The following is a 25,768-nucleotide window of genomic DNA, read 5'->3' on the forward strand; positions in this document are numbered from 1 at the left end:
TATTTCTCTAATAAATGCATAGTTGCATACATGTACAGTAGACACATAGCCTATACATACATACATGTGCCCATGGTTATTTAAAGTACATTCATCATTGAACATTGCATTGTTAAAACCTTATGTAATAATTGGACCTATCTGATCCCTCTGCCTTGGGGGAAATTCATTTATTTAAGGGTTAGGACTCAGGGATACCTCGACACATTGCCAGAATTTGCCGGGGCCGGGAATCAAACCTAGTATGGCGGGGACCTTCTGCTTCCAACAGCTTCTGGGAACTCTTTCTACTTAGCAGCAGCGACTGACAGCACACAGCTCATGAGGTGACGGGCTGAGGGTTAAACCGACGACTGGCGTCAGATCCAGTTCGTCCTCTGTTACCCCAGGTGGAGGAGTGAAACGGAAGCGCTGGAGGACAGAGGTGAAGAAGAGGAAGAGCTCCATCCTGGCCAGACTCTCCCCCACACACACCCTGCGACCTGGGGGAGAGGGCAAGCATCATGCGGTCATCCATGTGGCTTAACAATAGACTATTATGCACACACGCCATTTTGGAAAGAACTTGGGCCCCTTCCCTACTTCCTTCACAGGTCCTACCGATGATAATAATGTTCCATTCTGATCAAACAAAGTCAGGGTGCTGCTATTCTGCATGTTGGCTCACTGGAAACACTCTGCTACACCAATGGGTGTCAAAGAGTCCTTGAGGGGGTTCAAAATGGCACCGTACGGATGTGTAACTCTGAGAGTGTACAAATGGTGGTTCCATTGAGTTATGGGGGTCCTTGAAATTAAAAGGTTTGAGAACCACTGCACACTAAATGGAACAGAGCCTTAATTAGTATCATCGGTAACACCTATGAAGGAAGTAGGTAAGGGGCCCGGAAGTAGGAGTTATTCTGTGTGCATAGAGAGCCCATTGACACCACCAAGAAGTGTAATGTGTTGCAGATTGAGCTGGTTTACCTGCAGAGAATGGCATGAAGGCATCTTTCTTGACAAATCTCCCATCCTTATCCAGAAAGTGGGCAGGGTTAAATGTGTGCGGGGTCTCCCATTCACTTTCATCCCAAAGGACGGACGTCAGGAGGGGATACACAGTTGTCCCCTGTAGAAAATAGTCGTTATAATAATAGTGTTTCAAAACATATTATAAGCTTTCGGGATATGATACAATATCAACTCCTCACAACACACACACACACACACACACACACACACACACACACACACACACACACACACACACACACACACACACACACACACACACACACACACACACACACACACACACACACACACACACACAAAAATGAATGGTAAATACTAGCTCTCCAGAGTCTACAGTATATACCCATAGTAATTATTACTATAGTCAGAGGGTGTCTCCATGTCCATGTCTCTAGGCTATAACAAGCAGAAAATAAATGTTCAGGCTGGGATACCAATTTCATCAAATCGTGAGAGAACTCATACAGGATACAAGGATACTCTTTCCATCCCCACGTTACTGAACAAACTATAATAGCAATTGCTATCAGAATATAGCACTACAAAAAAAGTTATAATTATAAGAATTAAAAACGTTTTGATTTAACCAAGACACATTACTTGTATTTGTTGTTGTTATTATTGTGGTTGTTGTTTTGTTTTGTTTACAGAAATAGCATTGTTGAACAAAAGAAGTATGTTTTATTCAATCTGACTCTGACCTTTTTAATGAAGTAACCCTGGAAGGTGACATCTTGACTGGTGGTGTGAGGAAGTGACATGGGAACGATGTTGGCCACTCTCTGTATCTCGTGGATGACAGCGTCGGTGTAGGACAGGTTCTTCCTGTCTTCTACGAGCACCTGACGACTTCCAATCACTCTGTCCAGCTCCTCCTGGACCTTTTCTGGGAAATGAAACATGAGCAAGGTCAAAGTCTAGTTCATTCATTCATAGTACCGTTTGTATATTAGTAGTAGGCTGCACATTTCACATTTACATCTGGTCACTTAGGGTGACCAGATGTTCCCCTTTACGTGGGACAGTCCCTAATTTCCAATACTTTTCAGGTGTCCCACAAATCGAGACCCTGTACAACATTGTGACGGCCAGGCATCAGTGTTCAAATGGTCCCTTAACAGTTGGCCTTCTGTTGTAAAGCACTCTTGTTGTCTCTTGTTTTAAAGCCTGTTAAAATAACATGAGAAATATCCCCTAGGCTACAGCACCAAGTCGGCCATACCACCCATGACCAAAATTAGCATTTTAAAACAAAACGTGAGAAGCCAGTGCGGTTTAATAACACAATGAGGCAATATTAGGACTATGGTCATATATATAATCAAAAGGAAAAAATACATAGAGTTGCAGACTCTGTTTTCCTCCTGTATTGCCGTTTGTCCAGCACCTGGGCTAGAGTGGATGTGCATGTACTATCACCGTTATTATATATGATATCAAGACATTTAAATATGGTCACCCTAGCTATGATAGGTGTTCATTAACACCCTCCCCGCCCGGCTTCCCTCTCCTGAACATGGGCCAATTGTGTTCATATAGAGACTGTTGCACATCCTTCCTCACTCTGTCTCAATCAGTGCAATTCCCTTTCTCCTTCCTTGGACCTTCTTATAGTGCATCTACACAGTAAGATCACAAGTGTTCATTTGCACTTTTATAACTCCGATGTACAAGTACAAATGTAACCAAATGGACCATTTGGTTACATTACATAAGAGTTCATTTAAGCCTGCAGGATTTGAGTGTGTGCAGGCTGTTAAAGCGTGTGTTGTGTGCATTGTGTTTGCTGGTCCTTACCTTGTACCTTAGGGTACTTGGCCATGAGCAACATGCCCCACCTCAGTGTGGTCGCTGTAGTGTCCGTACCAGCATTAAACAGATTTCCAACAGTTGACAAAAGGTTTTCTTTGTGGAAATAAGTATTCACATTCCCAGATTCCTACACAAACAAAACAGCATAAACCTCAGTTTTAATTGATCTCTCTGAGTTACAAATGGATAAATGGACACATGGCGATGTCATTCGATTTGAGCTAAAAAGCATTATTTTATAATACTCAAAAATAGCAGATATAAAAACAAGTTCTGCTATTTTTTATATTTATTTAAAACAAACGTGAGAAGTTTTTGAGCACCACTGAAAACAGTTAGGATTTAGAAGACCTTTTTCGAATTGGCACAAGGTTAAATCTGAATGTGGCGGCAGTGGCTCAGGAGGTAGAGTGGCCACTTGGAAACCGGAAGGTATCCAGTTTGATCCCGAGGTCCCCCAGAGTTACTGTCGAAGTGTCCTTGAGCAAGACACTGAACCCAAATTGCTCCCGATGAGCAGGTTGGTGCCTTACATGGTTTCCTCCACCATCGGTGTGAATGTGTGTGTGAATGTAATGCACAATCTATGTAAATGCACCATTCACTATAAAAACTCCTTTGTCCATTTCATTACTGAGAAATATGTGGTCCTGTTTATGAGGACATATATTGTAGGACTAAACATGGTAGTGTTAAGCTTAGGGTTAGGACTAGCGACGCCCCGATCACTTTTCTTTTGCTCCCGATCCTATACCGATCATTTGATTTTGAGTATCTGCCAATACCGATTATTCCAGATTTACAACATAAATAACACTTATGCCATATCACAATAGTACAATATCCAAAACAGACTATATCCAGTCTAATATCTTTTGCCCTGAGGGGTACTGAATGACGTACTGAAATGATGTTGCGATGCGAGGCATTGTGAGCTTAGACCTGCTATTTTCAAAAGATTTGTTTACATTTGATGACTTCAAATGGGACATTCTGCATATTGAGTACTTTTACTTTTGGTACTTTAAGTACATTTTAATGCCAATACTTTTGTACTTTTACTCATGTATACACTTTGAATTGCAGTATTGATACTTAAAAATGTGACTATACTTTTTCCACCATTGATGGTTTTATACCTCCAGATTCTGTTTGCGGACCAGAAAGGAGTCCACAAATCCTCTGGTCATTTGTGGGTTTAGGCTTTCCTGTAAATGCCTGATGATCTCTGATATCTGGTTCCTGTTGGCAATAGCATTCATTAGGGTCAGCTTCCTGTTGCGGAACCATTTGCCCAACGATGGGAAGATGTTGTATATCTGTTAAACAGCGAAACAAAGTGTATTTAATGGTTAGGTTAAAGATGCATTTTATATTCTGCTATATACTGCAGCCAACATTATACAATTGTCCTACTTCGTCATATACAGTATGCTAAGGGTGTCAAAAGTAGCAAAAATAGCTGATCATGCCATTTTCAAAAATAAATTAAAGATAGACTTCACCCATTTTTATCTTCATATAATTGGTCCTCACTCATGCTCATGGTAAATAAAAAAGTTCTACTCGGTCTGTGTCTCTGCAGAAGAGGGCTGTGGACGCTATAGAAACCTGCCTGCCAGTGACATAATCATTAGGCATTTTCCCCCTATTTAACACTATAACAAGGGCTTCTATTATAGCATGCTAACTTTCCAAGAATAGAAAGCCTGTCGTTTCTATTACCTGATGATTTTATTACTTGATGATTTCACTGGTAGGTGGGTTTCTGAACTGGCCACGGCCCCCATCTGAGATACAGATGACTTACTTACACATATGGTGTAGACAAAAATGGTAACATATTAAAATATGTGATGACCAATTATATGAAGATAGGTTGGAAAAGGGTGAAGTCTGTTTGCGGGTTATATTCAACAAATAAAAGGTATTAACAAGAGCTTGTGACAAAATAATAACTATACCGATCCATTGTAACACAGGCTCTTTCAACACTTATTGTAATGTAATGGTTTTGGACATAGACCATAAGTTTCCACACAACAACAGTGCAAGTGTCACCTGCACTGACGGGGAACCGAGAAGTCGGATGTTTTCATTTGATCGATCCACCATAGCTGTGAACTGCGGGTCATCGTATTCAAACCTACTGCCATAGACTATGTTGCATATGATATTAGAGACAGCATAGTTCACAGCTTGTGCAGTGTCAAAGGGTTTACCTGCAACAAATAAAAACAAAAACAAAATACATTTGTTGTCCTTAGAGGTGCGTGCGAGCAATTTCTTAAATCTTACATCATTCTAACATAACTTACCTTTATGTTTTTCAAACACTTCAATTAGGTTGCAGCTTTCCTCTATGATTTTCTCTTCACTCGCCTTCTTCCCCATCCCAAAGTCTCTAAGGTTAGTCAAGGCGAAACGTCTCATCTCTTTCCATGAGTTGCCATTTGCAAATAAGATTCCTAAAGTATTTCAACAAAAGTTTAAATTTTGTATTTTTATTTTCAGAACAACTCATTAATCACTGATTTCCTCTAGACATGCAGAATGAGAAATGTCACAGGGTTTATAACCACATGAACGCATAGCATCTACAACCTCACAATTCATGAATTCAACCTCACAATGCATCTCAACATGACACTGTGAGCTTGCAGATCAACTATTCTTGACAAAGCTATTTAGTGTAGCGGGGGAAAAGAAGCGGACGGCATACAGTATAGCGTATGGAGTATAGGGTTTAAGTGGTTATCTGAATGTGACATACTGTTTTGACCTACCATGTCCACCATGTCCTTTAGGAATCTTCAAGAAATCGCGTACTATTGGCATCATCTCTCTGTCTCCAAACTCCTCTGCATGACCAACCAGAGCCTCTTTGACGGTCTTGTATCCTGCCAGAACCACCACCTTCTTGGGTCCAAAATAGACTGTGAACACCGATCCATATTTCTTGGAAAGCTGAGACCAGAGACACACAGTAATGATGTTATGGCATTGGTAACACAGGCAATTATCAGACAGGCAGGTGAATCTTCTGTATTTATGCAAGAATGTCATGCCTGGAGTATTTAGAGCAGCTATCCTACTGTAAATATATTTTATTTAGCATGAATACAAATATCTGTAAGCATTTGTTGTCAAGGCTCTGACTCAATTCACGAATTCCCTGCAAGCAGGACAATATATAGATTATCTTTACTTGGTAAAGGTACATTATACTATAAGAATGGAAAAGGTGAATAGATGAATGAACACATGATGTGTTCAACCATCACTGCATGTTACTGTTACTTTATGTGCGTTGGGTAATGCATGATCATTTGATGACACGATGCGAGCATGCATTTCCAGACCATGTTTATTGTAATGATCAATCAATGGATTGTTTTCCGGCTTGGATCGATGGAGAACCATGGTAGTATAATTTCAGTTGCTATTCATCAGGCTTAAAAAAATAAATAAAAAATATATAGCCTATATATATATATATATATATATAGTGTTGACCTTTATTTAATCAGAGAAGACCATTGAGAGCATGCTCTGAGAAGAAAAACCCTCATAATGCTAATACACAGGGGCTACACAAAACAGGTACCGTCCCTATGTGTTGCATCCTCAAGTGGTGCCTTAAAATGACTCTATAGAGACCAGTTTGTCCAGTTTCAGAGTCTCAGAGAGTCCTGGATTTGTTTTAATGAAGTCTGAAGTGTTGAGCTGAGTCTTACCTCCCAGAGTGTGTGGTAGGGCCTCTTCAGATCCAGCTGCAGTAAGTTACCGAGCAGCGGCAGTGGCCTGGGCCCTGGCGGCTCCTTATTGCCCTGTTCCTCCTGGGTGCTGCGGGAGAAGGAGTAGAGGAGCAACAGGAAGAGAACAGCTCCCAGTAATGTGACTGAGAGATAGGACTGGACAAGGAGCTCAATCAGACTCATGGCTTTTTGTTGTTGGTGTTTATCTGGCAAAAATGATAACTGCGTAGTCTCAGGTAGCCTACACCTTCTATAAACACTGCTTCAGATTAATGGACAACCCAAGGGGAGGGACATGCAGTAGTGAATACCAGAGTTGACCCTATAGACGCCTTAACAGACGACGTCACACTGATAAGCAACAGCATGCACGCGCATAACGGCAGCAGAAGAACACCACATGGAAGTCACATGGTTTGACAAACATTTTTGTTTGATGGCTGTGTTGTGCCCCCCCGCCCCCCCTGCAACAAACAAAAATGTTTTGTCAAACCATGTGACTTCCATTGGAAATGCATTGGGGCGGCCATTAAACATGGACAAGACACAAGACAAATGTTGTATGCATGTTGCAACAGTGTGAGTGAGGCCTAAGTGACTTGTAAACATTTCACCTTTAGCTAAGCCCCGCCCTCTCCCACTTAAGACGAGTGTCTTAAGTTGGACACTTTCCAGCTGGAACATTACAATTACAATGTAAATATCATGAATTTTACACGTTAAATACTGGTTCATTTTTGGAACCTCTTCCAGAAAACTGAGCGCTCGAGCGCTGTTCATGCAGCCTGCGGGGCCAAGCTGGAGTTTGAAATACATTGTTTTCAATGTGATTGGCAGTTTGGGGAGGGTACCCTACAGCATGTTTGTCTGTGGCCTTAACCTATTGATTTTGACATCTTAGATTTCTTCACTGTTATCTTTTTTATATAATTTTAAAACCATGACATCACACTTGAGTGAGTTAAATAAACATATGATGACTGATTTGAGTTGATCATCTGAAATAAATTACTAGCCTACTAAATATAGAAATAGTGTTACTAGAATTAACATACCATACTACAAGATTTTCTTTTGAAATCTTCTTATGTGAACATAGTATACTATTACTATATATACTGTACAAGTATACTATATACAGTGCAGTGGCTGAATGAAATGTAGGACCAGATTCTGAATGATATTGACAATGCGTCTACTTTCAACTATCTATGTATTTTCTTTCATTTTAGAAACAATTTTCCTAGAGCCAACCCTCTGGGTGTTCATTGACTATATTATGTCATGTGTCCCTAAAGTTAAGACTGGTTAGCTATTATACAAGTGGAACCGTATTTGACCTGCATTCATTCAGTTTATATATACGGCTGTTGAATTATGTTCAATAAACTTTGCCACACGTCAGCTATCTATCCATGTTTATTGTCTCTGTGTCAAATGGCACCAGACCTGTGCAAGGCTCTCAGACGCGGATATATGACCAGTGGCAGTGGTGTAATCTATCTATAATACAACGCTGTATAAACTCTGCTGAAGTTTTAAATGGTGCGTTAGCAAGATTATTAACATTACAGGTAGTACAGCCAAAGGTGACGGTCATTCCTTCCTGCTTGCATGGACTATTGCAGCTCTCTGTATCCATAAAAGGTTTCTGTAGTAAATGGTGCCAAATGCCAAGACCACAACATCCGTCACACATTGTCATATAATTATTTTATTGTTTATTGGCCAAATATGCTGGGCCGAGTCAGGTGAGACCATGTGGGTGTGTCTGTGTGTGTGTGTAAGCCATGACTGCACTTTCTCAAAAGCAGGGAAATATGGGAAGCGAGAACGAACTAATCATCACAAAGATCACACACCCATATTAAAATGATTTAAGGTAGAAAACGTCATGTTTAGGACAATGGTGCTGACATTTCCGGTAACGTAATTTGACAAAACCCTAAGGGTTAGGGTTAGCCTAACCTAACCCAGTGTTATTATTATTAACAAGGATTTAGAGAAGTCTGTGGAATTCATGATCAAGTGTATCGTTTTATTCACTGAATATTCAAGTACATACAGTGACAGTCACAGGGTCAACATGAATGATTACGTTCAAATGACAGTGTCTGACTTGTTATGTATATAGCCTATAAAATACTTCACATAAAATGAATTATTATTATTATTATTATTATTATGATTGTTTAATGATTCAACTTTAGGGGATTTAAAAGTGAAACACCAGAAATTAAACACAATTAAATGTAAATTAAATACACAGCGTATGATTACGAAGAATTACATTCTTATTCATGAGCAATGCAACAGTGGGATAATATTATTATGGAAAACAGCCTGCAGGAACTGTCCTGCTATTTAGAGTCGAGTGACAGCACACAGCTGATGAGGTGAAGGGCTGCGCGTGAACCCCACAGCTGATGTCAGATCCAGTTCGTCCTCTGTTACCCCAGGTGGAGGAGTGAAACGAAAGTGCTGTAGGAGAGAGGTGAAGAAGAGGAAGAGCTCCATCCTGGCCAGACTCTCTCCCAGACACACCCTACGACCTGGGACAGACAGGACAGAGCCACCGTTTCAGTAGATGTAAAATGTGCAAATGCCAATAACTGATTCTGGATTTAGACTACAGAATACATGGCATCTACTATCGTATTATCTATTATCGTGCAATATGTTTTAATGTATCGACAAAGGGAGTCTACCAACGCGCCTCAAGCCAAAAACGGCTGGTCCGGAGCATCACAGGAACAAGAACAACATCATCAGAGTCTGACTCTGATGAAGAGTTGAAGACCGTAAGGTTGAAACGTTAGTCATTTTTATTTTATACCCAATAAATAAAAGGCTTAAATGTACGTGCTGCTCCAGTGTCCTCTCCTCCTTCTGCATGTTGTAATGTATGTTTTTATATATACACATATATATTTTATGGTTTTGTTATGCACTGAGCTGGATTGCTAATCAATTTCGTTATATACACTGACAACAATAAAGATATTCTGATTCTGATACTAATTGCAATGTGAGGTCCATACCAGCAGAGAAGGGCAAGAATGCATCTTTCTTCATAAATTTGCCATGCTCATCTAAGAAGTGTGCTGGGTTGAATGTGTGTGGATTCTTCCATTCATTGTCATCATTCAGAACAGACATCAGAAGGGGAAACACAGTTGTCCCCTGTTATCAAAAAGACAAGAGTTTGATCAAGGAAGCAAAAACACTATTCAATTTAGCTGAAAACATTAACTGTATCGTCTCATTATATCCGACCTTCTTGATGAAATAGCCCTGAAATGTGACATCTCGGTTGGTGGCATGAGGTATGGACAACGGGATAACGCTTGCAAGTCTCTGGGTCTCATGAATGACTGCATCAGTGTAGGACAGGTTCTTCCGGTCCTCTACAAGCACCTGACGACTCCCAATCACCCTGCTCAACTCTTCTTGAACTTGATCTGGGAAAAACAAACTAAGTCAATAACTGACTATCTCCCACATGGGCATCATTTTGGGTTACAGGGGATGGCAATTGCTACCACCTATATTTCACATTTAACCTAACAATTCAGGACTTTAATATATTTTCCACCTTTGAATGTTTTTTTTTTGCAGATTAATCAGATTTTAGACTGACACTTAAAGACACTTATTGTTATTTGCAACCACACATTCATATATTCACTTTAAAACTGGCCCTATGGGGCATGTCATTACAGACAGACATTTAAAAACAAATGTGCTATTTAAAAAATAAAAAAATAAAAATAGACATACGTTTATTTTGTATTTAACATACGTGTGTGTGTGTGTGTGTGTGTGTGTGTGTGTGTGTGTGTGTGTGTGTGTGTGTGTGTGTGTGTGTGTGTGTGTGTGTGTGTGTGTGTGTGTGTGAGCGTGTGTTTGAGTGCGTTTGAGTGCCTACCCTGTATTTGTGGATATTTGGCCATGAACAACAAGCCCCATTTCAATGTAGTTCCAGTGGTTTCAGTCCCTGCAGCAAACAGGTTGCCCACTGAACATATCAGGTTCTCTTCATGATAGTAAGAGTCCATCTCTCCAGAGTCCTACAAGGAAACAGACACGACACACACATTACTACTGTAGCCATTTCTTCTTTAGAAGCATGATACCACTGCTGTCGGGCAGAAACCTTGTACAGTATTGGCATACTGCAGCTTGTTTTTACGTTTTTTTTTTTTTTTTTTTTTTAAGTGGTCTGTTGCAAGTGAAAAGTATTAACAAGATCTTGTGACTAAATAACTACTGGTACATTGAATCCATTGGTATACGGGTTATTTTTTTCAATTCCTGAATATTAACCATTTTGGACATTCAGGTGTCCACCCGACAGCGACAATTTCATATTGACATTTCCACATACCTCCTCTTTCTGCTTACGCTTCAGAAAAGAATCCACAAAGCCCCTGCACATGTGAGGGTTGAGAGTGTCGTTCAGTTGTTTCACTAAGTCTTTTATGGCGCGTAACTGCTTTTTTGTATTAGCCACGAACAGCTTACGGGTCCTTATCCACTTCCCCAGCCAAGGAAACATGTTGTACAGCTGTCAGATAAAGTTAAGGTAAATACATAGTCAAGGCAATGTCAAGCTGATGTTTATCCATGCCCTGAGGAGCACCAGTACTGATAGACTTTTGCCTCGAGAGGGTATTGTTGATGACACTAACCTCCTGGAATGGGTGTTAAAACCTAAAAGTAAAGTCAAATCTGAGCAAAAATCAACAAACAAGAACCATATACCTTAGGGTCATGTGCATCTGTGCTAAACACCTGCTTATAAGACAAAATTGAAAATGATCCAAAAACACATCAACTTGCTTAACACAGCCGACGCTAATCGCGTATCAATACGTTATCAATTAATCAAACGTCCGGTGCGAACCACGTATCCATACGTTCTAATCACTTTTTTATAGCATACTTTCATTTATCTTTTTACCCACCCGGACAATGAAGAACCATCCCCCTATCATTGCTGCTTAGTCCCGCTCACGTGATCAGAAAAAAAAAAAAAAAAAAAAAAAACCACCCTCCCCTCCTGAAAACAGGAGGGCGGGCCGCTTTACGTGTAGAAGCCACTAAGCCAGTGTAAAATGGACGTGCCCATGGAAGCTGTAGTGAATAAGTACAGAACAGTTGCAACGCTCACTTCACAGGGGTGTGATTTTTATTATTACAGTAGAAGTTTACAGACCAAACTGTAAATAAAAGGTTTACATGACTTTCTGCCTCAGTCCGTATATAGCGAGCTGTATTGAATAAGCAGAGAACAGAATATGGGACAGAGTTGCACCACTCACTTCACATGGGTGTGATTTTTATTATTACTACAGTAGAAGTTATTTTCTTATGAAAGCAGAGAGTCTTCTGTTTCATACGGTATATAGTATTTATATGTCGCTATAGGCCTTATTTTGTGAATATTGAGGAGTTCACGTCCATGTTTTCTCTGAAGTTATCTGGTGGGCACAAGCTGCATTCAATAACCAATTACTGTCTAACTGTACATGGGATCAATGTTTACTCTTTTCCTCGTAAAAGTACACATTCAGGGCTTTCATTCGGTGTATAGGATGTATAGGATATTTATTGGGTTCAATTTTATATCTGCCTGTCAATGTCTCTGACTTTAAACCATCCATAACTCTGCTCGCTGTTCAAGATAACCACTTCCAGGCAAATGCAGGTGTTGCAAAAAGGTCAATATCTCCAGAATGGAACATGGTAAAATCAAAATGTATTTTTTAAATTGAAGTGGACAAGTTCAGCTTTCTTTTGATGTATGCGTGTGATTCTCGCTATAAGAGAACATTTTGCTGTGGGCCCCCGAACAAGGCCTTTGTGCAATGTTAAACGGTAGCAACATCCAAATAGGCCTGCCGAGATCTTGTAGCAATCAAAGTGTTAAAGGGGAAAACCACACATTTTCAACATTTTACTATGTCATTAATATACCTTAGAGCTGTTGTGTGGAAATAATAAAAAGTCCCCCCATTCTGTGTTTCCTAGAACTGTAATTATGAAAAAAATCATTAACATGGTGAAACACATCTTGATGACATCATCAAGATGTGTTTCACCATGTTAATGATTTTTTTCAGGTGTGGTGTGTGAACACCCTCTGGGGTGTGTGGCATGAAATGGGCGGTTTTATGGTGTTATTTAGCACAAACACGGCACGGCCAAAACAGTTTGGGGACCGCTGGCCTACATGACTAAATTGGGAGGAAAAGGGGGGAAAAAGAAAGAAAAGAAAATAGGGAAAAAAATGATAATAATATACTTGCCTGTATTGATGCAGAACCAACAATGCGTATGTTCTCATTGGCTCTATTCACCATGTCTATGAATTGTGGGTCACTGTATTCAAATCTGTTTCCATACACAATTGATGAGATAATATTGGATGCGGCATAATTCAATGGACGTGTGGTATCAAATGCTTTACCTGTCAAAAGAAAAGAAAAAGTAGAACATTTTAGATTTTTATTTTTTTAAAGAAAAATAAATTAATCAGTGCTATTGAACAACCGTTACCTCTATGTGTGGGTTTTACAAATATTGAAACAATGAAAAGTATTAGTGCTTCTGCCTAAACCTCCTAACTTGGATCCTCAAAATTGTCGGTCAAACCACCTAATTCCACTGAATGGTGAAGTCAGACGTAAAATAAAATAAATCTCCACATGAATGGTCAAATCCCCTTAACACGATGGCCACTTGAGCTGTATCCTACTATAAATGTTCCACGTCTGTCTGAGTGTGTGTGTGTGTGTGTACGGTTGTAATGCACGTAACTCAAGAACCGTTTGCCCCACCGACTTCAAATTCGACACACACGTTCCACACCCACACAGGGAGTGCAATGCCCGGTATCGAGTCGGTCGGACCCACGGTTCTCCAGAACCACCACAAAAGGCTCTGGTCAGGCTCTGCCAGTGGGCCTAATGAGCCAAAGTCCCCTCCCCTGTGCAATTTCTGCCTCAGCCAATTGATTGCCATGGCAACCCCACACCTGCAAATTGATTACTTAACCGCTCCACTTTTCACAGTCAGTTTGCACTCTTCAGACACAGGCAGACCGGCAGATACAGAGATCTCCATGTGGGACACAGACAGACAGACAGACAGACAGACAGACAGACAGACAGACAGACAGACAGACAGACAGATAGTTAAAACGGGTGCTATGACAAGTTGACAACGGGTATTATTATTAGGTTCCCAAGTTGCATCGTTCTCAAGTAGGCAGATGGCCGACGGGCACGTACAGGTCTAGTTTGGGTAAAGCGATGATAATATAAGGACACATAAGTAAATAAGTAAGTCACCATACCAACTATGATGAGGCAGGTTTTGTTTTTGTGGTCTCGTAAAATATAGTCCATAGCCAATATTTGCTATATTCTGCCAATAACTACACTATACATTAATAGGTCACTGTTTATTTGGGTCTCTGTGTTAATTTGATGCAGGTTAAGTGGAGTCATATTGTCTGGTCAAAAGTGCTTGGGTCTGAGAAGCAATCAGAATAGGAGTTCTCGGGGAAGTACCCTGGGGCTAAAGCTTTGTTCTATACTGCTTGAAGCTTGGTCTTAGGTGTGAATCAAAACACACAGTGGGACAGCCATCTGCTAACCAAAATGCCATCTGTTGATCTGTATGTTAATCTTAACTCCACCCTTCCTGTATTCAACTCAGTATGTATATCATGTCAATTGTCAATGTGAAAATCATTCAGTGTTAGCTGGCCGCGGTGGTCAGTCATATGGGGCCCTGGGCTCCATGCTCAGGGTCTAAGGGGAAGCTATGCTATTTTTGTCATTCTGGACTCTGTCTTTGATTGAAATAAATGGTACATCACACTCCGAGGAAATCTCTCTCTGCCTGTGTTTCTCCGATCTGATGCTTTGACGAGGTTTTTCACCTGATCTGATGACTACAGTTTGCTTTAGTCTAGAGTGTTCATTTATCTCTCTACTTTAGTGAGTTTAGGGTTAATTGGGTGTGAAAATACACCACATAGATGTTGCCCTGAAACCCGGTGTCTTTGGGGCTTTCCAGCGCCAGGCAGAAGAGAACCGGCGGGGACTTTTGGATACTTCAGTCTAATTTTGGCGGTTGGAGGTTTGTTTGATTTTTCGGCGAAACGGCGTTCGTCTACAGCGGGAGGAAGTGGTCTTCTCTTCGGGGATGGGGACGATGGCGCAAGCGGTGCGCTCCGGATCTCCGATGTGGGACAGGAGGGAGAGGCCCTCTACAGCGCGTCGACGGGGACCTGCGTCTCTTCACGTCTCGGCGGGGAGCAGCGGATCTCCAACCCGTGGGGAGGTTGGTCTGCACGGCCTTCACCAAGCAGCGGACCGAGGGTTCATCAGCGGACCGAGGGGGTTCATCAGCGGACCGTGCATCGGGAGTAGGGTGCTCAGCATGGTTCGTTTCGTCATCAGCGGGGGTGGTCGCGGACGAACGGCGACCACGTTCATTTCATTCTTCAGAAACAGCGGATCTGCAAGCTCGTTTTGCGGCGTATCTTTGTTTCGATGGGGCCTGTAGCTACACATGCGTTCATGTTTTTCTTTCCAGTCATTTATGTGATATTTCATGTTCATATAATGTCTGGAGGGGGGAGTATGGTGCTGTGTTGGATAGGACAATGGAAGCAGAGCGGCGGCGGTGCGCGGGAACGTTGCAACTTTCATGCAGCTCCTGTTTGACCACGCATGGCTGAACGGACACGAGGTGAGACAATGACAATTGCGACATTATAAGAAGTTTATTAATAACAGATGGAGAGATTCATTTAGTCTTTATCTGTATTCAAAAAGTGTGTCTAAATGTGAGTCTATTCAGCGTATATGTAGGCATACGTTGATGTTTGTGTGTTTTGTCGAATTTAAATTAGTTAAGAAGTTGATTCAAGAAATAGAGCCTAAGGGAGATTTGGATCTGAATAGACATATTTACCGGAGTAAAATTAGTTAGATGTTTCTTTGTCAGGCGAAAGACAGTGCTCCTGTCGTACGCATAAGTGTTAATCGTCCTAATTGTGCATAAAGTTCTTATTTTTGTTCGAATAAATTTAGTTTGATTATAGTCAACTAAAGGCAGTTAGGGTGCCACGACGTGCAAAGATTTCTTTTGTTATTATTGAGAAAACTTTGACTTTAAACGTGAGGGAGTTAGCGTTCTCAGCCCCCTGGCTGGTTGGGGAACTGCAGTTAAGTTAAGGGAGTAACCCGTACCCTGGTTAAGTTGAACTGTGAGGTAAGTCAGGGACTTGAAGCAGGAGGTGGCCTCTGGCTGGTTGGGGAATTGCTTACCGAGACAACTGTCTGTTCCCTCCCTTCCCCGCATCGCGCTTACCGAGCCTTTGAAGGAGAGTAGTTTCAAAATATAAATGAATTTATCAAACATGTCCGAAAAAACTTATTTGAAAATGAAGGTTATGGCTATGTTTTACTCTTAATATCATATTAAACTGGGTGTTTAGTTATTAAGATTGAAGGTCTATAATTATTCCAACAAAGTGGGAGTTTCAAAGTGAAACAAAGGGTTTAAGACGAAAGTGTTGTGGTGATTTTAATGTCAGTATATGTTTAAAGTTTCATTTCTATCATTGATCGATAAGGTTATGTGAAATTCGTTTAAAAAAGTGATTTGAAGTTACAGACAGCGGTATTGTGAGTGTTTTAATGTGTCAAAGTGATGCTAGTTGTACATTGATGAAGTTGTATGGATGTAAAGAAGAATCATTTAGAAGAACGTAAACATGTAATCTGAACCAGTTGTAATCATTTTGGGAACTTTGTGTAATGTTGTCATTTGTTGTTGATTTTCCTGATGTTCGGTAGGCTGTGATGGAGTCAAAGGGGGGTGTACTACAGTTGAATATGGACTATATGTATTTTTCTGTATGCCAATCTTGTGATTGTCATAAGGGGGGAATGTGGTCTCGTAAAATATAGTCCATAGCCAATATTTGCTATATTCTGCCAATAACTACACTATACATTAATAGGTCACTGTTTATTTGGGTCTCTGTGTTAATTTGATGCAGGTTAAGTGGAGTCATATTGTCTGGTCAAAAGTGCTTGGGTCTGAGAAGCAATCAGAATAGGAGTTCTCGGGGAAGTACCCTGGGGCTAAAGCTTTGTTCTATACTGCTTGAAGCTTGGTCTTAGGTGTGAATCAAAACACACAGTGGGACAGCCATCTGCTAACCAAAATGCCATCTGTTGATCTGTATGTTAATCTTAACTCCACCCTTCCTGTATTCAACTCAGTATGTATATCATGTCAATTGTCAATGTGAAAATCATTCAGTGTTAGCTGGCCGCGGTGGTCAGTCATATGGGGCCCTGGGCTCCATGCTCAGGGTCTAAGGGGAAGCTATGCTATTTTTGTCATTCTGGACTCTGTCTTTGATTGAAATAAATGGTACATCACACTCCGAGGAAATCTCTCTCTGCCTGTGTTTCTCCGATCTGATGCTTTGACGAGGTTTTTCACCTGATCTGATGACTACAGTTTGCTTTAGTCTAGAGTGTTCATTTATCTCTCTACTTTAGTGAGTTTAGGGTTAATTGGGTGTGAAAATGCACCACATTTTGTTTTTTTTGTTTTTTAATTTCCTGAAAAGTTTATATTTTGGACATATAGGCCTACGTGTAGCTGGTTTCTGCCCGACAGCACAGATATACTAGATAGATATCCATAATTGGTACTGCATAATTATACTAGTCTGAGCTTGTGTTGCGATACTAATATACAACTGCACTGCAGTACGTGGGATGCAATATGCATTTCAAAGGCAGATGAAGGCTGGCAGCGCCAGGCTATCATTTTTCTGCATATTGTTTTTGAGGTGGCTCATATCTTACCCAATGTCTAACTTACCCCGTTATTCCCTATCGGCGAAAACGGAAAGATATATTGCAATGTTGTTTCAAAAACATATACTGTGTAAATATATACTGTACCTTCATACTTTTCAAGCAATTTGATTAGTTGCTGACTCTCCTCAATAATTGTCTCCTCAGCTGCCTTCTTCCCCATCCCAAAGTCTCTCAGGTTAGTCAGGGCAAAACGCCTCATCTCTCTCCACGACTCTCCATTTGCAAAGATGATACCTGTTAAATGTCAAATCATGCGACAAAGGGTCACATATTGTCAGGCAGATTATGGTCAAACACATAATGGGATATGAACAAATAAGTCTATATGATAATGATGACAAACAGAAGTCAGAATTTATTTTGCAACAACTCCAATTTCGTCCCCATTTTCTCTCTAATTTATATGCTGTCATTCCCCCTCATAATTGGCCCGGGGAGTGGGTAGACTGCCATGTAACTTCTCTGACCAACAGAGTCTGACACTTAAACCCTGTATACACTCTACACTAACTAGTCTTCTCTGAAAAGAGACAATATGATGCGAAGCCTGCTGAGCTAGTTCAGGCAGGAAACTCGTGAGCGCGCCTACCTGATCAGGTGACTAGTCTCATGCACTCTTTACCTGATCAGAGTGGCTATTTAAACCTATCTGCCTACCTGCTCTTTCCTGGCTTCTCTCCCGCTGTGCGGTCGTGCGCCGCTGCTGCGGCTGTCTCCCTGCCTCGCTCGCTGCTAACAAAGTTTTTGCAAATCCCACCGCCTCCCCAGCATCCACCAGGCTCTGTTTCTATGCGAGTGCTGGTGCTTTGGCATGGAGGGTCAGATCAACATGGAATGAATTCTGTACTGGCCATATAAGGAGCATGTCTTGAGTGTACAGGGTTCGATGAGGTCAGATCAACATGTGGAATGTCAACAGGTCAGCTCCATACAGTATATGGAGATCTAAGGGTGGTAGCGGGGACATTCTCTTGAGTGTACAGTGTTTGATGAGGCCCCAGTTAGGGCCGGGCCTTAATTTTCAGGCCTGTTGAGAACTCTAGTTTTTGCCGGCTGCCGGGCATGGCTGCACTAATAACTTTGGGGCAGGCCCGTCTAGAGTTTGAAATTTGAATGGACAGGTATAAGTCAAAAGGGAGACATCGAAGAGGAAGGAATCTGGATCGGGAAGGATCAACATATGGAATGTCAGAACAGGTTCTGAAATATATCCATATACTGTATGGAGATCTAACGGTTTGAGGTCAGGTGTAGAGTTGCTGGCCAATAGTGATGACATCAGGGATCTCCATATATGGGCTTAACTGTGACAGCAGGTCGCATTTACTATGACATCAGGGTCTCCACATCTCCATCCCTGATGTCACATGTCACGAGACCTGGGCACCATTTATGGTGTGCCCGACACATGCACTAACTGACGGGAAATGCTCGAAATGCACTAACAACAATGCATGTGATAAATTGTCTCTGTCGTGTGGAAACCTCATGTGTCCAAAACTGTTCAAATTCAAAAGTAACAGATCTACAAGCTGAAAACGTGTTGCTTCACCCCACGTGTTGATCTTGTGGATCTACTACTTTTGTATGACGCTGTAGGATGATGACCAAGTATCTCCAACAAACTGTTGGAGATAAGAGGTTTCTGCCCGACAGCAACGAAATGAAAAAACACATTTGGTAGGTAAAATCCACACCGTGTCCATCGTTAATGTCTTTGAAAATAGGAGTGATATCTCTGTCCCCAAACTCTTCTGCGTAGTTGACCAGGGCCTCCTTCACCGTCTTATAGCCTGACAGGACCACCACTTTCTTGAGGCCAAAATACACAGTAAATACAGAGCCATACTTCTTTGAAAGCTGAAAGAGAACAAACAAAGAAACAATCAAACATCATAGAAAAGAAAAGTGATTGGTCAGTATAGGCTATGGTCACATAATTACGATGAAAAAGCAATACTGTGCTGCAGTACACAGAGTTTTAGAGGGTTCAGATGATATTTCAAAAACATTGTTATAATTATGGAAAATTAAAAAGTGGAAAAAAGTTATAGAAATTTAATTAAATAGCCATTATCTATATATAGGCAATATAAAAAAAGGTTCAGTATCAGGTGGGTCTTTAACCTTTTAAAGGAACCCTGTATTTTTAGTTTATTTCAGTCAGTCAATTCGTGGTAACAGTCAATATTTCAACAAAAAATAACCACAGTTCTGAGCACCTCTCCATGGTACAGAACAGTACTGCACCTGCTCACACTAAATTTCTATGTCATCATATATTCACTAGACAACGGGGAGGAGGGCAGCAGAACCCTTCATTTACTCTCATCTGGGGAACCCCAGTTTGAAAACCACTCTATTAGGCTACTTGGTTCGGTTCCTTACATTTCTTTCTGGTTGTCAGTCGATTTGCTCCACCTCTTTTTCTGCCATTAAATAAATTGTTCCAGAACTGTATAATTCGTACGATGATTTCTTTTGATAATATTCCAATTATTCCAGGGCAGGCTATAAGATGATGCCAGAGTCATGTGATCAGAACACAAGAGGAGACTGTGGGTCGAGTCCGGGCACTGCACTCCCTGCGGGGGTTTGGAATGCGTGTGTCGAATATGAAGTCGGTGGGCATTTATAGTAGGACTAGACCTGTACGTGCCCGTCGCGATCGGCCACCGGCCTACTTGGGAACGATGCAACTTGGGAACCTAATGATATACGTTGTCATAGCACCCGTTTTAACTGTCAGCCGGTGTCCCACATGGAGATCTGTGTATGTGCCTGTGTGTGTGAAGACTGCAAACTGAAAAGTGTACTTGGCAATCAATTCGGTCCACTGGCAGAGCCTGATTGGTTGAGCCTCAATTGGCTGAGGCAGAGGCTGGAAATAAGCCTATCTCACAGAATTTCCCCGCCCCCTTAATACGCCCCCTAGACGCTACATGTTAACAGAGGTAATTTAAGAAGTCTACAACTTTTGTTTTCTCAAGGTAAGGTTTGTTCTATCTGTTCGAGCTGATTTACCATCTTGTTTGCTTCATAATAATATTGGTCTGTCACATTTTTACATTAGAAAATGTACTTAGATTATCCAGAGAAAAAAACGTGTAAATGCTAATGTTAAATGACACCACTATTTACCGGAAGTGGGCGTGGAAAGCGGGCTGTGAGATAGGCCTATTGCACAGGTGAAAGGAGTTGGCCTCATTAGGCCCACTGGCAGAGCCTGGCCCAGGTGAAAGGAGTTGGCCTCATTAGGCCCACTGGCAGAGCCTGCAGACCAGAGCCTTTTGTGGTGGTTCTGGAGAACCGTGGGTCCGACCGACTCGATACCTGGCACTGCACTCCCTGTGGGGGTGTGGAACGAGTGTGTCGAATGTGAAGTCGGTGGGGCAAACAGTTCCCAAGTTACGTGCATTACAACCGTACACACACGTACGCACGCACACACGTACGCACGCACACACGTACGCATGCAGAGACGTGGCACATTATATAGTAGATGTAAAACTGGACTGTTGGATGGTTATACTTCCACTCCATTTTATTAAGGCCAACCAGCTTGTCCTTACATGGTTCTGTGAGTGAAGTGATGAATGATTTATGTGGTTTTCACATTGGGACAAAGACATTTGATGGTTATTAATAATAATCTTCAATAATAACTTGTAATTTTTTGCTTCTACTCCACTACATCTCGGATCCAAATATTGTACACCACACCACTATTGTACACTACACTACAATTATTACTAGTGACTTTTTAGATTTTGATTATTATTTCAAAACATACATTAACCACTTCAGCCTATTTACATTTCAGCCATTTGAAAATAGCCGATCACAATGTGCATTGTGAGCTTGTAGATCTGCTATTTTCAAAAGATCTTTATACATTTTAAAACTTATTAAAAATTGTGTTATTGATACTTTTACTTAAATAAGAACTTTGAGTTCTATTTTTCCACCACTGAACTCACCTCACAAAGGCTGTTATGGGGTCTGTGAAGGTCCAGCTGCAGCAGGTTTCCCAGCAGAGGCAGTGGCCTCGGTCCTGGAGGTTCCACCACCTGTTTGATGTTACTGGAGCTGTAGGAGAAGAGGTAGAGAACCAGAACAACCACGACAGTCCCCAGCAAGGTCGTGGAACTAGTGGCCTGGAGGAAGATCACATTTTCAGACAGAGACATATTGTTTTATAGTGTACGTACGTATAGCTCTCTCAGCTGTAGCAGCAAACACTGTTTGTGCTCGCTATATGTCCCCAAAGTGCATTACCATAGTGCTGGTAACACATGTACATGACCCGCCCCTTCATACTCAAGGGAGGAACAGGTTTTCTTTCACGTGCCTTTTAGCTGTATAGAAATACAAAACACTGCAATTGCAGAACCAATTATGCACTGTAGTATTGATGGGCAATCACATATTGCAGTAACTGCACGGTGCATTTACTGTACTTTTGTACATGCCATGAAAGGCAGTGTAGAACGGGACGACGTGACTAAAGAAACTGCGTTTTTCTCACACCATTATAACAAAGAGGGAAACAATGAAGGGTGAAGCAGAACAACCCATATTACCTTACACTTAATCGATGCCTCATGCAGTATGCAAGTTGAGCATACGAATGGTGGTCCCTTATTGGCTGTTGATGGTGACTTAACTAAGGTATCTCATGGCATCTCATGGTGTGCTCTGCTTGCACACAAGTAGGCCATAGGCTATATGGCAGTCAATATACAAATATACACTTCTATGCAAAAAAATTAAATAAATCATCATATGGACCCTGCTTAATCACACAAAGTAACAGTTTTGACTTCGTCCTACCCATTCTCCATACTGTGAATTAAAAAATCAATCAATCAATCAATCAATCAATGAAGCAATCATGTTGTCAGCCTGTGACATCAGCCATGACTCATGAATTACATATGTATGACCTTTGATTCCAAGTTTGACTATATGTTGCAGGCAGCCCTGATCCAAGGCCATTTGACCTCCACTATGAAATTCATAATTATTCAATATTTCATCATGGCACAGCACTCCCATGGTTGGTCAGCGACAAGGGCGCCGAGTTTGAAGTAGTTTGAATTGAAAATTTGGTAGGATCATGTTGGCTCTCCCCTCTCCACCTATGGAGATTATGAGTGTGGGTTTATGAAGGCTTCGGAAAGTGATGAAAAAATCCCACTTGTGTGAAGTGAGGGGCACTCTTATCATCATACGTACATCATCATACTGCACATTCTGTACTCAGCCAATCAAATCATCACAAATTCGGTACACACAAACACACAAAGCTGGGCATAGGAGGGGCCCCTCAGAAATTGTCCTGAGTAGCTTCTATCTCAGATCAGATATTAAGTGGTTTGTTGAAATGGATAAAGGATCTCGCTTTGACAGAAACCAGCAGCCTTCACAACGCGTTTCTCAGTCAGCGCCTCGTTCACTATGGCATCATTAGAAGGAGAAAGCCTCCACTGGCGGCGAGACTACATCGACCCAAATACTTGCATTGTTTTGTTTGGGGAGAATATCAAATAATGTAGAGGCTGCGCTAGGATTTTAACTTTCCCCGCCAACCATTATGGCACCACCGGAATTGACGTACTTCCGGGAACACGGAATAATTTCCGGGGCACAGGGCAGATACTTTTGTTCTCATCCTAAGCGCTGGATACTGTCCCGCGAGATCGCCATCATTTTTTATTGACCTCACAAACCATGGATGTTTTGTATGATCACCTCAATCTGAGCTCAATTCCAGTACAAAGAGTTTTTTGGATCGAGGATGGAAAATGATCGATGACGTCGCCAACACGGAAGCGTTGCATGGCGACGATGACGCCAAGAGCCAGTAAAAATCCTTATTTAGCCCCTCTAGCCCTCTAGCTAGCCCCTCCTATATACAGCTTTTGACATGTCCTCACACGTCTCAATATTTGCCAATTGACAATGAAAGGGGAATTTTGGTCAGATTTCCGCCAAATATGACGTAAATTAAACATCAAAACATTAAACACCATTGACATTGAAGGGAAGATTTAAGTCATATGTAGACGAGCAAGTCGGCTAAACGATCACATGTCGGTGGGAGCGCTTGGCCAATAAGGGACCACCATTCTTGATGATGTATACGATGATGTACGATTGTACGATGATGATGAGCACCCCTCACTTCACAAAATTATAAACCCTTATCTCGTCCAATCTCGCCCTAGGCGATCTGCGATCATTAATTAATCTGGTCCAATCTCGCCCTAGGCGGGGAATGAGTAAAAGTGCCGGCCAGAATGTCTTCAATAATGTTTGTTGGACATTTGGAATAAAAAAAAAATACATCATCTCATTCCGGCCAATCAGAATTTGCGGCCTCACCTTCGTCTACAATGTTTGTGTTTACACAAACACTCAAAGCTGGCCATTCATTGTCAATGGCATTAAATGTTTGTGTTAGGACAATTAATGTTTGTGTTTACACAAACCCTCAAAGCTGGACATAGGAGCCCCTCAAAAAACAGCATCTTATCTTGCACGGCGCCTTATTCCATCCTTATGCTGCGTTCACACGGGCAGATTAAAAAAGATTCAAAGATGCAAAGCTACACAGTGTATTTGTAGCTGTTGTAGCTTTTATAGGAGCTACAAACGTCGGATGCATCTTTGCATCTTCATTTCGCTGGCTTACAATGAATGGCAGACTAGCTTTGCATCTGCCCGTGTGAACGCAGAATTATGCATTTTTTATTATTTTGAAAAACATAGACGATCTGCATCTACATGTTGTGAGCTTGTAGATCGTCTGTTTTCACTATTTAGAATGTTTTTCAAAATAAGAAATGCCTAATTAGATAAGATTAGGCATAAGGGATAATGTGCCATGCAAGACAGGGTCCACAGAGATCAGAACAACTGACAGGCAGCCATCATGTAATTTTGGAAACTGCTTCTAATAATGAACAATATGTACTATCAATAGCTTCTGTATAATGCAATAAAGGAAAAAAACAAAGCACTCTTCTGGTGAAAAAAGTTAAAAAGCATTTATTTATGTGGCTAGTTCATAATACCTTCTTCAGGGTATGAAGAAGGCTGTGCTGGCCGCTTCGCATTGGTTATTCCCATTTTAACAAAAATCTATTATGAACTAGCCACATCAATATGGCTTTTTATCTTTTTCAACAGAAGAGTGCCTTGTTTTCTTTGTGTTTGTGCAAGTTCAGTCTCCTACCAAAGAGCACCGTCACTACACTTTTTGGAACTTCCAAACCGCCAGCCAGTTCTGTTCATGAACTACTCACCAATATTTGGAGTGAGTTTTGTGCGCCGCAAAGTCACTTTCTGTCACTATTTGTTGTTGGTGTTTCCTGAAGATGAAAATGCTTAACTTAGCTTGCTCTTTAAAACAACCTCTCATAGTTTCTGGCTCTCCTCCTTCCAAGGTATTTTCCCACTGAGTTTAAGGCTGATGGATTTCCTCTTTCCAGGGAATGCTGTATTCCTCAAGCACTGCCATGGTCCATGGATGCCTCCTCTGATTCCTTCAATTCTCCCTCCAGGTCTTCAACCTTTTGCTCTGCAGTGAGGAACGTTTCGGTCAAAGCTTGGTTAAGCAGTTTGTTACTCTCCTATGTGGTATGTGGGCTCGTAAAAGCCTCCGGGAGCTGAACGCTCCTGCCTTACATATAGTTCTGGCTCACCCTTGGGCAAGGTGTGGCACCTGCACCCGTATGCCTCCCCCATCAGGGTTACGAGACTACTGCCTTGTAGTAAGGCCCTGCCAGGTCAAAGGCTAAGGGACCTCCCCTGACAAGAAAAGAAGAAGTTGCGCTCTCAGTACACAATTTAGCAAATGACAAGATCATGAAGACACAATCTGATTACACCAGGGTTAAAGCCCCTGCCACCTCCAGGTCATCTAAGTCGCCTATGGCTACAAGCATAATGAATTACGGGCTGGTTCTAAAACCTGATGGAAGAATCAGTTCAGATGCTGACATGGATGATCTGGAAAGAAGATTTGAAAGACTCCTTTCAGTGTTAGCACTTTTAATGTTAGAACAATTGGAACATTGAAATTTAATTGTTAGAACAATGGAACATTGAAAAGAAACACAAGTTAGCGTTCCTCGCTCACCATCACAGTATTGATCGCATATGCGTTCAAGAGGACAGAGTGCACCATTCCAGATGTAGTTGTTCAAGAGAAGATTAACTCCTATACACTCATCACAGCCTCAGCTGAAAAGA

The 25,768-nt window shown here is 41.4% G+C and overlaps 1 protein-coding gene across 1 annotated transcript; it reads right to left on the reverse strand.

Moving 5' to 3' along the window:
• Positions 1-232: 232 nt before the first annotated feature.
• LOC306936324 (cytochrome P450 2K1-like) lies at positions 233-24,630 on the reverse strand (the record flags this gene model as incomplete). Its single annotated transcript, XM_079519813.1, has 16 exons — positions 233-482; positions 970-1,111; positions 1,719-1,903; positions 2,815-2,956; positions 3,969-4,148; positions 4,891-5,051; positions 5,148-5,297; positions 5,625-5,796; positions 6,567-6,793; positions 10,516-10,657; positions 10,975-11,154; positions 12,899-13,059; positions 17,594-17,743; positions 19,207-19,369; positions 21,490-21,666; positions 24,589-24,630. 16 exons carry the CDS (start codon positions 24,628-24,630, stop codon positions 292-294), a joined length of 2,565 nt encoding a protein of 854 aa, XP_079375939.1. The 3' UTR covers positions 233-291.
• Between the last annotated feature and the right edge of the window lie 1,138 nt (positions 24,631-25,768).

Source organism: Electrona antarctica (genome assembly GCF_951216825.1).
Source record: "Electrona antarctica genome assembly, chromosome: 14".
NCBI classification, from domain to species: Eukaryota; Metazoa; Chordata; class Actinopteri; order Myctophiformes; family Myctophidae; genus Electrona; species Electrona antarctica.